Source organism: Coregonus lavaretus, assembly GCF_964263955.1.
Source record: "Coregonus lavaretus genome assembly, chromosome: 2".
Classification (NCBI taxonomy): domain Eukaryota; kingdom Metazoa; phylum Chordata; class Actinopteri; order Salmoniformes; family Salmonidae; genus Coregonus; species Coregonus lavaretus.
Genome location: NC_139989.1, coordinates 2,228,686 through 2,243,488, shown reverse-complemented (window position 1 = coordinate 2,243,488; position 14,803 = coordinate 2,228,686). Strand labels below are relative to the sequence as shown.

The window sequence follows — 14,803 nt, the reverse complement described above, 5'->3', positions numbered from 1 at the left end:
GTGAACCATCAGATACAGTCTAGTGAACCATCAGATACAGTCTAGTGAACCATCAGATACAGTCTAGTGAACCATCAGATACATTCTAGTGAACCATCAGATACATTCTAGTGAACCATCAGATACAGTCTTGTGAACCATCAGATACATTCTAGTGAACCATCAGATACATTCTAGTGAACCATCAGATACAGTCTTGTGAACCATCAGATACAGTCTAGTGAACCATCAGTCTAATGAACCATCAGTCTAGTGAACCATCAGATACAGTCTAGTGAACCATCAGATACAGTCTATTGAACCATCAGTCTAATGAACCATCAGTCTAGTGAACCATCAGATACAGTCTAGTGAACCATCAGATACAGTCTAGCAAACCATCAGATACATTCTAGTGAACCATCAGTCTAGTGAACCATCAGTCTAGTGAACCATCAGATACAGTCTAATGAACCATCAGATACAGTCTAGTGAACCATCAGATACATTCTATTGAACCATCAGATACATTCTAGTAAACCATCAGATACATTCTAGTGAACCATCAGATACAGTCTAATGAACCATCAGATACATTCTATTGAACCATCAGATACATTCTAGTAAACCATCAGATACATTCTAGTGAACCATCAGATATATTCTAGTGAACCATCAGACACATTCTATTGAACCATCAGATACATTCTAGTGAACCATCAGATACAGTCTAGTGAACCATCAGATACATTCTAGTGAACCATCAGATACAGTCTATTGAACCATCAGATACATTCTAGTGAACCATCAGTCTAATGAACCATCAGATACATTCTATTGAACCATCAGATACATTCTATTGAACCATCAGTCTAGTGAACCATCAGTCTAGTGAACCATCAGATACAGTCTAGTGAACCATCAGATACATTCTATTGAACCATCAGTCTAGTGAACCATCAGTCTAGTGAACCATCAGATACAGTCTAATGAACCATCAGATACAGTCTAGTGAACCATCAGATACAGTCTAGTGAACCATCAGATACAGTCTAGTGAACCATCAGTCTAGTGAACCATCAGATACATTCTATTGAACCATCAGTCTAGTGAACCATCAGATACATTCTATTGAACCATCAGTCTAGTGAACCATCAGTCTAATGAACCATCAGATACAGTCTAGTGAACCATCAGATACATTCTATTGAACCATCAGTCTAGTGAACCATCAGTCTAATGAACCATCAGATACAGTCTAATGAACCATCAGATACATTCTATTGAACCATCAGATACAGTCTAGTGAACCATCAGATACATTCTATTGAACCATCAGTCTAGTGAACCATCAGATACATTCTATTGAACCATCAGTCTAGTGAACCATCAGATACAGTCTAGTGAACCATCAGATACAGTCTAGTGAACCATCAGTCTAGTGAACCATCAGATACAGTCTAGTGAACCATAAGTCTAGTGAACCATCAAATATATTATAGTGAACCATCAGATACAGTCTAGTGAACCATCAGATACAGTCTATTGAACCATCAGTCTAATGAACCATCAGTCTAATGAACCATCAGATACAGTCTAATGAACCATCAGATACAGTCTATTGAACCATCAGATACATTCTAATGAACCATCAGATACAGTCTATTGAACCATCAGTCTAATGAACCATCAGTCTAATGAACCATCAGATACAGTCTAATGAACCATCAGATACATTCTAATGAACCATCAGATACAGTCTAATGAACCATCAGATACATTCTATTGAACCATCAGATACAGTCTAGTGAACCATCAGATACAGTCTAATGAACCATCAGATACAGTCTAGTGAACCATCAGATACAGTCTAATGAACCATCAGATACATTCTAGTGAACCATCAGATACAGTCTAGTGAACCATCAGATACAGTCTAGTGAACCATCAGATACAGTCTATTGAACCATCAGTCTAATGAACCATCAGTCTAGTGAACCATCAGTCTAGTGAACCATCAGTCTAGTGAACCATCAGATACAGTCTAGTGAACCATCAGATAAAGTCTAGTGAACCATCAGATACATTCTAGTGAACCATCAGATACAGTCTAGTGAACCATCAGATACAGTCTAGTGAACCATCAGATACATTCTAGTGAACCATCAGATACAGTCTAGTGAACCATCAGTCTAGTGAACCATCAGATACATTCTATTGAACCATCAGATACAGTCTAGTGAACCATCAGTCTAGTGAACCATCAGATATATTCTAGTGAACCATCAGATACATTCTAGTGAACCATCAGATACAGTCTAGTGAACCATCAGTCTAGTGAACCATCAGATATATTCTAGTGAACCATCAGATACAGTCTAGTGAACCATCAGATACAGTCTAGTGAACCATCAGATACAGTCTAGTGAACCATCAGATACATTCTAGTGAACCATCAGTCTAGTGAACCATCAGATATATTCTAGTGAACCATCAGATACAGTCTAGTGAACCATCAGATACATTCTATTGAACCATCAGATACATTCTAGTGAACCATCAGATACATTCTAGTGAACCATCAGATACATTCTAGTGAACCATCAGATACAGTCTAGTGAACCATCAGATACAGTCTAATGAACCATCAGATACAGTCTAGTGAACCATCAGATACATTCTAGTGAACCATCAGATACATTCTAGTGAACCATCAGATACAGTCTAGTGAACCATCAGTCTAGTGAACCATCAGATATATTCTAGTGAACCATCAGATACAGTCTAGTGAACCATCAGATACAGTCTAATGAACCATCAGATACAGTCTAGTGAACCATCAGATACATTCTAGTGAACCATCAGATACAGTCTAGTGAACCATCAGATACATTCTAGTGAACCATCAGTCTAATGAACCATCAGTCTAGTGAACCATCAGTCTAGTGAACCATCAGTCTAGTGAACCATCAGATACAGTCTAGTGAACCATCAGATACAGTCTAGTGAACCATCAGATACAGTCTAGTGAACCATCAGATACAGTCTAGTGAACCATCAGATACAGTCTAGTGAACCATCAGATACATTCTAGTGAACCATCAGATACAGTCTAGTGAACCATCAGATACAGTCTAGTGAACCATCAGATACAGTCTAGTGAACCATCAGATACATTCTAGTGAACCGTCAGATACAGTCTAGTGAACCATCAGATACAGTCTAATGAACCATCAGATACAGTCTAGTGAACCGTCAGATACAGTCTAGTGAACCATCAGATACAGTCTAGTGAACCATCAGATACATTCTAGTGAACCATCAGATACAGTCTAGTGAACCATCAGATACATTCTAGTGAACCATCAGATACATTCTAGTGAACCATCAGATACAGTCTAATGAACCATCAGATACATTCTAGTGAACCATCAGATACAGTCTAGTGAACCATCAGATACATTCTATTGAACCATCAGATACATTCTAGTGAACCATCAGATACATTCTATTGAACCATCAGATACATTCTAGTGAACCATCAGATACATTCTAGTGAACCATCAGATACATTCTAGTGAACCATCAGTCTAGTGAACCATCAGATACATTCTATTGAACCATCAGATACATTCTAGTGAACCATCAGATACAGTCTAGTGAACCATCAGATACAGTCTAGTGAACCATCAGATACAGTCTAGTGAACCATCAGATACAGTCTAGTGAACCATCAGATACAGTCTAGTGAACCATCAGATACAGTCTAATGAACCATCAGATAGTCTAGTGAACCATCAGATACAGTCTAGTGAACCATCAGTCTAGTGAACCATCAGATACATTCTATTGAACCATCAGATACATTCTATTGAACCATCAGATATATTCTAGTGAACCATCAGATACAGTCTAGTGAACCATCAGATACATTCTAGTGAACCATCAGATACATTCTATTGAACCATCAGATACATTCTAGTGAACCATCAGATACATTCTATTGAACCATCAGATACATTCTAGTGAACCATCAGATACATTCTAGTGAACCATCAGATATATTCTAGTGAACCATCAGATACAGTCTATTGAACCATCAGATACATTCTAGTGAACCATCAGATACAGTCTAGTGAACCATCAGATACATTCTAGTGAACCATCAGATACAGTCTATTGAACCATCAGATACAGTCTAGTGAACCATCAGATACAGTCTAGTGAACCATCAGATACATTCTAGTGAACCATCAGATACAGTCTAGTGAACAATCAGATACATTCTAGTGAACCATCAGATACATTCTAGTGAACCATCAGATATATTCTAGTGAACCATCAGATACAGTCTATTGAACCATCAGATACATTCTAGTGAACCATCAGATACAGTCTAGTGAACCATCAGATACATTCTAGTGAACCATCAGATACAGTCTATTGAACCATCAGATACAGTCTAGTGAACCATCAGATACAGTCTAGTGAACCATCAGATACATTCTAGTGAACCATCAGATACAGTCTAGTGAACCTTCAGATACATTCTAGTGAACCATCAGATATATTCTAGTGAACCATCAGATATATTCTAGTGAACCATCAGATACATTCTAGTGAACCATCAGATACATTCTAGTGAACCATCAGATACATTCTAGTGAACCATCAGATACATTCTAGTGAACCATCAGATATATTCTAGTGAACCATCAGATACATTCTATTGAACCATCAGATACATTCTAGTGAACCATCAGATACATTCTATTGAACCATCAGATACATTCTAGTGAACCATCAGATATATTCTAGTGAACCATCAGATACATTCTATTGAACCATCAGATATATTCTAGTGAACCATCAGATACAGTCTAATGAACCATCAGATACATTCTAGTGAACCATCAGATACATTCTAGTGAACCATCAGATACAGTCTAGTGAACCATCAGATACAGTCTAGTGAACCATCAGATACATTCTAGTGAACCATCAGATACATTCTATTGAACCATCAGATACATTCTAGTGAACCATCAGATACAGTCTAATGAACCATCAGATACATTCTAGTGAACCATCAGATACATTCTAGTGAACCATCAGATACAGTCTAGTGAACCATCAGATACAGTCTAGTGAACCATCAGATACATTCTAGTGAACCATCAGATACAGCCTAGTGAACCATCAGATACAGTCTAGTGAACCATCAGATACAGTCTAATGAACCATCAGATACATTCTAGTGAACCATCAGATATATTCTAGTGAACCATCAGATACATTCTAGTGAACCATCAGATACATTCTAGTGAACCATCAGATATATTCTAGTGAACCATCAGATACATTCTAGTGAACCATCAGATACAGTCTAGTGAACCATCAGATATATTCTAGTGAACCATCAGATACAGTCTAGTGAACCATCAGTCTATTGAACCATCAGATACAGTCTAGTGAACCATCAGATACAGTCTAATGAACCATCAGATACATTCTAGTGAACCATCAGATACATTCTAGTGAACCATCAGATACAGTCTAATGAACCATCAGATACATTCTAGTGAACCATCAGATACAGTCTAGTGAACCATCAGATACAGTCTAATGAACCATCAAATACATTCTAGTGAACCATCAGATACAGTCTAATGAACCATTAGATACAGTCTAGTGAACCATCAGATACAGTCTAGTGAACCATCAGATACATTCTAGTGAACCATCAGATACATTCTAGTGAACCATCAGATACAGTCTAGTGAACCATCAGATACATTCTAGTGAACCATCAGATACAGTCTAGTGAACCATCAGATACATTCTAGTGAACCATCAGATACATTCTAGTGAACCATCAGATACAGTCTAGTGAACCATCAGATAGTCTAATGAACCATCAGATACATTCTAGTGAACCATCAGATACATTCTAGTGAACCATCAGATACATTCTAGTGAACCGTCAGATACATTCTAGTGAACCATCAGATACATTCTAGTGAACAATCAGATACATTCTAGTGAACCGTCAGATACATTCTAGTGAATCATGCTGAAGACTGAATCATGCTGAGGACTGAGGACTGAATCATGTTTAGGACTGAATCATGTTTAGGACTGAATCATTCTGAGGACTGATGACAATCATGCTGAGCACTGAATCATTCTGAGGACTGAATCATGCTGAAGACTGAATCATGCTGAGGACTGAATCATGCAACTCAAGGCAATATGGTGATAGTATTGATTCATGTTTGGTTTGATATGATGTAACGCCTGGACCTGTGGGATGTTGCTGTTCAATCAGACTAGTTATTAAAACATTGAGAACAGTCTTTCCATTAGATTCCCATTAGGTCCCATGCAGTAGCAAGTGTACAGGTTGCACCACGCTGCCAGTAGACGTGAGGACAGCCTACAGCAGGGCCATGCACAGATCTTTCAGGGGCAGCTTCTCAAAATGAAAAAAGCACATCAACTTGGGGGCAGTGGGTTCAGAACAACAACAGAAATTATAATTATTATACCACCAGTGAAAACACCACTTGGCGAGTGGGAGTGCAAAGGGGCAGGTTCTCGGTACAGGTAGACCCCTATCTACAGCAGGCAAGGGCACTGGAGTGATACACTGGCTGAGAAATCCAAGTTCTAGTTGTGCTAATGTAAAGGAAGTCACGCTGCTTGCTTAACGAGTACCACTTCCTCCCGATTCGGCCCATACCTGGTAGGAACTCAGGACCTCTGCCTTGCTAGCACACGTGACTGCACTCCTGAAGCATCTTACCAGTCGGCGCCACGCGAAAAGCTCTTCACTGGCGCAAGCGGGGACACTTCAGGCTGAAGCGTACGTTTCACACATCCCCATGGGCTACACCAACGTTCCACTCCTTGTCATCCCAAACAGCACGGAGAACATGGAGTGGAACGTTGTCACAGAACAGCTTCTGGATTTCAGGCTACTGGAGAGATTCACTGGCTGAGAAATCCAAGTTCTAGATGGGGGTTATTTTTGTTTCCAACTCTGGGAAGAGCAAGGAGTATTACTGAACTCTCTTTGGACAGTTCTGTGCTGATGAACAATACACTGGGATAGAACGAAACATGGCACAAACATGGATTTGAACAGACTGGTCAGCGTAGGAGTATTGCTTGCCTATACACATTGAGTAACCATTCACAACAATACAAATGTTTGGTATTTTTCTCCAAACAGTGGAATAACCAACATTTCTCTCATTCAAATACAGTATTTATTTTTTCTGTTGATTATCCTGCATTGGGGCACCTACTGAATACATGGTATAAAAAGTGCAATGGTCTCTTTCCGAATTAGAAGGAGTGCTATGTTGTAGAAACAGGGTCATTCTGTAAATGTACAAAAAGGCTATTTTACAACTTGTCATTGTAAGGCGTTTGGCAAAGAAAAAACTACATTTACATATCTCAGGTCAAAATATAGACATCAACTGTTAAGGTGACTGTTCATCTCGAATGTATTACAACAAATAGTTCACAATCCCCCCTTTTGAAGCAGAATATTACTCAAAGGCAACAGGGACATTAGCTGACTACCTTACAGCCCTGGGATGGATTTTCATCGTTTGCTCTTAACCTTAGACTATAAAGGGTGATCAGTGATCACAATACAGGTAGAATATAAAACGTGATCAGTGTAAAAGGAAGTGTCAGACTAGTTGTGGATGCTGATTGTATTTCATGGCAGGTCTGAGACCAGAGTTCTGCCTGCAGCTCAGAGCCAATAATCCTCCCTTCTGGTTTTGCTGCTGCCTCTTGGGACCATGTAGGAAACACACCCACGCTAGCTAAGTAGCTAGCTGACACCCCCTACAATGAGGCATATACAGCTGCATGGGAGAGAGTGGAGGTCTATGAGTGGTCTGCCCTCCCTTTATGGGTGGTCTGCTATTGACCAGCTTTTGATCAGGTCTGGGGTCAGTTAGCTGGTGGAGGAGAGAGACTGGGGTCAGGTTATGATCAGGTCTGGGGTCAGCTGTCTGGTGGAGGAGAGAGACTGGGCCTCAGGTTATGATCAGGTCTGGGGTCAGTTAGCTGGTGGAGGAGAGAGACTGGGTCTCAGGTTATGATCAGGTCTGGGGTCAGGTTATGATCAGGCCTGGGGTCAGTTGGCTAATGAGAGAGACTAGGGCACATCATGCCCTCTGAAGGCAGAGACTGGTGAGGGTCTATGGGGCAGGACTGGAGGACTGGAGCTGTGGGGGGTCCTCTGGCCCCTGGAGGCCTGGAAGGCAGGGTGGCCCTGGGGAGGGGTCAAAGGTCAAGGGTCAGGGTCAGAAACCCCCCTGGACGAAGGGGTGTGAGAGGAGGTTCTCGGCCGTGGGACGCCACTTCTCCTCTGTGAACACCTGGCGCACAAAGTCCCGGGCGGACTCGGACACGCCCTCAGGGAGGAGGGGATTGGTGGGCTGCGTGGCAATCTTAAAGATGGCTGCCATGGCCTCGTATTCTGCCCAGGGAGGCTTCTGGGTAAGCATTTCCACCACCGTGCATGCCACAGACCTGACAGACAGAAAAACCTTTAAGGAGACAGACCAACTTCATCGACTACATCAGGAAACAAACAATAAATAAATCAACTTTAACATCAGTGTATATTCTTCAACAAGGCAATAAAAACAGGTATTTCTTTAACAAAAAAACATTGATATCGCAAAATGTTTTTGTAAAAGTGTGAATGGCACTAAAAAAGATCTGACTGTATCATGAGTCCTAAGCTTCTTTACCAGACATCAGCTTTGCGTCCGTAACCCTCTCCGTTGATGACTTCTGGACTCATCCAGTAAGGTGTGCCGGTGACTGATTTGATGCCAGTTCCTGACATACAGATGGTCTGGATGCGTTTACTGGCACCAAAGTCCCCCAGCTTTATGTTGCCAGTGGAGTCTCTCAGGATGTTGGCACCTAGAGGACAACAGAGTTAGTATGAAGGGAAATACTACCACTAGTCTCTTGACACATGGACCATATAGTTCCACTTTTTCACACAAAGTAGAGAAAGTAGCTACAAATAGTTATCTGCCATCGACACTGGACTTATCATGGGCTTAGAGGCCCCCCCTCCCAGTGACAGGCAGACAGGGGACCTATCACAGGCTTAGAGGCCCCCCCTCCCAGTGACAGGCAGACAGGGGACCTATCACGGGCTTAGAGGCCCCCCCCTCCCAGTGACAGGCAGACAGGGGACCTATCACGGGCTTAGAGGCCCCCCCTCCCAGTGACAGGCAGACAGGGGACCTATCACAGGCTTAAGAGTTCGTTTGAACAGTGACTAATTGACACCAGATGAGAGAGAGAGAGAGGAGGCAGGCTGGACTGGCCTTCATTCTCTCTCCCCCTATCTGTTTCCATAGAGAAGAGAGAGAGAGAGAGAGAGAGAGAGAGAGAGAGAGAGAGAGAGAGAGAGAGAGAGAGAGAGAGAGAGAGAGAGAGAGAGAGAGAGAGAGAGAGAGAGAGAGAGAGAGAGAGAGAGAGAGAGAGAGAGAGAGAGAGAGAGAGAGAAGGCAGGCTGGACTGACCTTCATTCTCTCTCCACCTGTCTGTTTCCATAGAGAAGGAGAGAGAGAGAGCAGAGCCTCCTTCCATGTGTTTTGGGAACATGAGCTTCTCTCATAAATCACATGACCTGTGTTTTAGATGTTGTCTTGCTGGCCACCACGTCTCACTCATGATCTATCACATACATGGAGAAGATGAGGTGTGATGGCACAAACAGCCCTGTCTAAATACTGTATGGTGTACAAGGACAGGACGGGAGGTTTGATTTGTACAGACAGACACACAAACAATCAGCGTTTTAAAGTGGAACATCCCCAAGAGAGACAGAGACCTGGTCATAGAGACTGTGGTCTGAGATCTGTGGTCTGAGATCTGTGGTCTGAGATCTGTGGTCTGAGGCCTCTCTTTTGCTCATATATTTCTCCCTGTTCATCTCTCCATACCAGACTGACCCTATATTTCTCCCTGTTCATCTCTCCATACCAGACTGATCCTATATTTCTCCCTGTTCATCTCTCCATACCAGACTGATCCTATATTTCTCCCTGTTCATCTCTCCATACCAGACTGACCCTATATTTCTCCCTGTTCATCTCTCCATACCAGACTGATCCTATATTTCTCCCTGTTCATCTCTCCATACCAGACTGACCCTATATTTCTCCCTGTTCATCTCTCCATACCAGACTGACCCTATATTTCTCCCTGTTCATCTCTCCATACCAGACTGATCCTATATTTCTCCCTGTTCATCTCTCCATACCAGACTGACCCTATATTTCTCCCTGTTCATCTCTCCATACCAGACTGATCCTATATTTCTCCCTGTTCATCTCTCCATACCAGACTGACCCTATATTTCTCCCTGTTCATCTCTCCATACCAGACTGACCCTATATTTCTCCCTGTTCATCTCTCCATACCAGACTGATCCTATATTTCTCCCTGTTCATCTCTCCATACCAGACGGACCCTATATTTCTCCCTGTTCATCTCTCCATACCAGACTGATCCTATATATTTCTCCCTGTTCATCTCTCCATACCAGACTGACCCTATATTTCTCCCTGTTCATCTCTCCATACCAGACGGACCATATATTTCTCCCTGTTCATCTCTCCATACCAGACTGATCCTATATTTCTCCCTGTTCATCTCTCCATACCAGACTGGGTAGCTGGATAGCTCTGGTGGAAGGGTGAAGGGGGTCAGGACAGTAAAGTTAGGATAGCTCTGGTGGAAGGGTGAAGGGGGTCAGACAGTAAAGTTAGGATAGCTCTGGTGGAAGGGTGAAGGGGGTCGTGGAAGGGTGAAGGGGGTCAGGACTGTACAGTTAGGATAGCTCTGGTGGAAGGGTGAAGGGGGTCAGACAGTAAAGTTAGGATAGCTCTGGTGGAAGGGTGAAGGGGGTCAGACAGTAAAGTTAGGATAGCTCTGGTGGAAGGGTGAAGGGGGTCAGATAGTAAAGTTAGGATAGCTCTGGTGGAAGGGTGAAGGGGGTCAGGCAGTAAAGTTAGGATAGCTCTGGTGGAAGGGTGAAGGGGGTCAGAGAGTAAAGTTAGGATAGCTCTGGTGGAAGGGTGAATGGGGTCAGGCAGTAAAGTTAGGATAGCTCTGGTGGAAGGGTGAAGGGGGTCAGAGAGTAAAATTAGGATACTGTAGCTCTGGTGGAAGGGTGAAAGGGGTCAGACAGTAAAGTTAGGATAGCTTTGGTGGAAGGGTGAAGGGGGTCAGACAGTAAAGTTAGGATAGCTCTGGTGGAAGGGTGAAGGGGGTCAGGACAGTAAAGTTAGGATAGCTCTGGTGGAAGGGTGAAGGGGGTCAGGCAGTAAAGTTAGGATAGCTCTGGTGGAAGGGTGAAGGGGGTCAGGACAGTAAAGTTAGGATAGCTCTGGTGGAAGGGTGAAGGGGGTCAGACAGTAAAGTTAGGATAGCTTTGGTGGAAGGGTGAAGGGGGTCAGACAGTAAAGTTAGGATAGCTCTGGTGGAAGGGTGAAGGGGGTCAGGCAGTAAAGTTAGGATAGCTCTGGTGGAAGGGTGAAGGGGGTCAGGACAGTAAAGTTAGGATAGCTCTGGTGGAAGGGTGAAGGGGGTCAGACAGTAAAGTTAGGATAGCTCTGGTGGAAGGGTGAAGGGGGTCAGGACAGTAAAGTTAGGATACTGTAGCTCTGGTGGAAGGGTGAAGGGGGTCAGGACAGTAAAGTTAGGATAGCTCTGGTGGAAGGGTGAAGGGGGTCAGGACAGTAAAGTTAGGATAGCTCTGGTAGAAGGGTGAAGGAGGTCAGGACAGTAAAGTTAGGATAGCTCTGGTGGAAGGGTGAAGGGGGTCAGACAGTAAAGTTAGGATAGCTCTGGTGGAAGGGTGAAGGGGGTAAGACAGTAAAGATAGGATAGCTCTGGTGGAAGGGTGAAGGGGGTCAGACACTAAAGTTAGGATACTGTAGCTCTGGTGGAAGGGTGAAGGGGGTCAGGACAGTAAAGTTAGGATAGCTCTGGTGGAAGGGTGAAGGGGGTCAGACAGTAAAGTTAGGATAGCTCTGGTGGAAGGGTGAAGGGGGTCAGACAGTAAAGTTAGGATAGCTCTGGTGGAAGGGTGAAGGGGGTCAGAGAGTAAAGTTAGGATAGCTCTGGTGGAAGGGTGAAGGGGGTCAGGACAGTAAAGTTAGCTCTGGTGGAAGGGTGAAGGGGGTCAGAGAGTAAAGTTAGGATAGCTCTGGTGGAAGGGTGAAGGGGGTCAGGACAGTAAAGTTAGGATAGCTCTGGTGGAAGGGTGAAGGGGGTCAGGACAGTAAAGTTAGGATAGCTCTGGTGGAAGGGTGAAGGGGGTCAGAGAGTAAAGTTAGGATAGCTCTGGTGGAATGGTGAAGGGGGTCAGGACAGTAAAGTTAGGATAGCTCTGGTGGAAGGGTGAAGGGGGTCAGGACAGTAAAGTTAGGATAGCTCTGGTGGAAGGGTGAAGGGGGTCAGGACAGTAAAGTTAGGATAGCTCTGGTGGAAGGGTGAAGGGGGTCAGGCCAGTAAAGTTAGGATAGCTCTGGTGGAAGGGTGAAGGGGGTCAGACAGTAAAGATAGGATAGCTCTGGTGGAAGGGTGAAGGGGGTCAGACACTAAAGTTAGGATACTGTAGCTCTGGTGGAAGGGTGAAGGGGGTCAGGACAGTAAAGTTAGGATAGCTCTGGTGGAAGGGTGAAGGGGGTCAGACAGTAAAGATAGGATAGCTCTGGTGGAAGGGTGAAGGGGGTCAGACACTAAAGTTAGGATACTGTAGCTCTGGTGGAAGGGTGAAGGGGGTCAGGACAGTAAAGTTAGGATAGCTCTGGTGGAAGGGTGAAGGGGGTCAGACAGTAAAGATAGGATAGCTCTGGTGGAAGGGTGAAGGGGGTCAGACACTAAAGTTAGGATACTGTAGCTCTGGTGGAAGGGTGAAGGGGGTCAGGACAGTAAAGTTAGGATAGCTCTGGTGGAAGGGTGAAGGGGGTCAGACAGTAAAGTTAGGATAGCTCTGGTGGAAGGGTGAAGGGGGTCAGACAGTAAAGTTAGGATAGCTCTGGTGGAAGGGTGAAGGGGGTCAGAGAGTAAAGTTAGGATAGCTCTGGTGGAAGGGTGAAGGGGGTCAGGACAGTAAAGTTAGCTCTGGTGGAAGGGTGAAGGGGGTCAGAGAGTAAAGTTAGGATAGCTCTGGTGGAAGGGTGAAGGGGGTCAGGACAGTAAAGTTAGGATAGCTCTGGTGGAAGGGTGAAGGGGGTCAGGACAGTAAAGTTAGGATAGCTCTGGTGGAAGGGTGAAGGGGGTCAGAGAGTAAAGTTAGGATAGCTCTGGTGGAATGGTGAAGGGGGTCAGGACAGTAAAGTTAGGATAGCTCTGGTGGAAGGGTGAAGGGGGTCAGGACAGTAAAGTTAGGATAGCTCTGGTGGAAGGGTGAAGGGGGTCAGGACAGTAAAGTTAGGATAGCTCTGGTGGAAGGGTGAAGGGGGTCAGGCCAGTAAAGTTAGGATAGCTCTGGTGGAAGGGTGAAGGGGGTCAGGACAGTAAAGTTAGGATAGCTCTGGTGGAATGGTGAAGGGGGTCAGGCCAGTAAAGTTAGGATAGCTCTGGTGGAAGGGTGAAGGGGGTCAGACAGTAAAGTTAGGATAGCTCTGGTGGAAGGGTGAAGGGGGTCAGGACAGTAAAGTTAGGACAGCTCTGGTGGAAGGGTGAAGGGGGTCAGACAGTAAAGTTAGGACAGCTCTGGTGGAAGGGTGAAGGGGGTCAGACAGTAAAGTTAGGACAGCTCTGGTGGAAGGGTTAAGGGGGTCAGACAGTAAAGTTAGGATAGCTCTGGTGGAAGGGTGAAGGGGGTCAGAGAGTAAAGTTAGGATAGCTCTGGTGGAAGGGTGAAGGGGGTCAGAGAGTAAAGTTAGGATAGCTCTGGTGGAAGGGTGAAGGGGGTCAGAGAGTAAAGTTAGGATAGCTCTGGTGGAAGGGTGAAGGGGGTCAGGCAGTAACGTGTGCCTGACCGGTGTAGTGTAGTTACCTCATGTTGCTGTACACCCCCCCAACATATTCACAGCTCAAGCAATCTCTATTGCACTCCACACTGCCCTTTCCCACCTGGACAAGAAGAACACTTACGTGAGAATGCTGCTCATTGACTACAGCTCAGCGTTCAACACCATAGTGCCCTCAAAGCTCATCACTAAGCTAAGGATCCTGGGACTAAACACCTCCCTCTGCAACTGGATCCTGGATTTCCTGACGGGCCGCCCCCAGGTGGTAAGGGTAGGTAACAACACATCTGCCACGCTGATCCTCAACACGGGGACCCCTCAGGGGTGCGTGCTCAGTCCCCTCCTGTACTCCCTGTTCACCCACGACTGCGTGGCCAGGCACGACTCCAACACCATCATCATATTTGCTGACAACACAACAGTGGCAGGCCTGATCATCGACAATGATGAGACAGCCTACAGGGAGGAGGTCAGAGACCTGGCAGTGTGGTATCAGGACAACAACCTCTCCCTCAATGTCAGTAAGACAAAGAGATGATTGTGGACTACAGGAAACGGAGGGCCGAGCACGCCCCCATTCACATCGACGGGGCTGCAGTGGAGAAGGTTGAGAGCTTCAAGTTCCTCAATTTCCACATTACTAAGGATCTATCATGGTCCACACCTACCAACACAGTCGTGAAGAGGGCACGGCAACGCCTTTCCCCCTCAGGAGGCTGAAAAGATTTGGCATGGGCCCTCAGATCCTCAAAATGTTCTACAGCTGCACCAGAGAGCATCTT

General features: G+C 44.6%; 1 protein-coding gene across 1 annotated transcript in view; it reads right to left on the bottom strand.

The window, feature by feature from the left end:
* Positions 1-7,234: 7,234 nt before the first annotated feature.
* Positions 7,235-14,803, bottom strand: part of LOC311099731 (kelch-like protein 40b) — a gene marked incomplete at its 5' end in the record, with an annotated part of 22,100 nt that continues 14,531 nt past the window's right edge. Inside the window, 2 exons of the mRNA XM_084140469.1 lie at positions 7,235-8,538; positions 8,763-8,940. Coding sequence (XP_083996595.1) covers positions 8,310-8,538; positions 8,763-8,940 — 407 coding nt within the window. The 3' untranslated portion in view covers positions 7,235-8,309. The remainder of the gene's footprint in view (positions 8,539-8,762; positions 8,941-14,803) is intronic.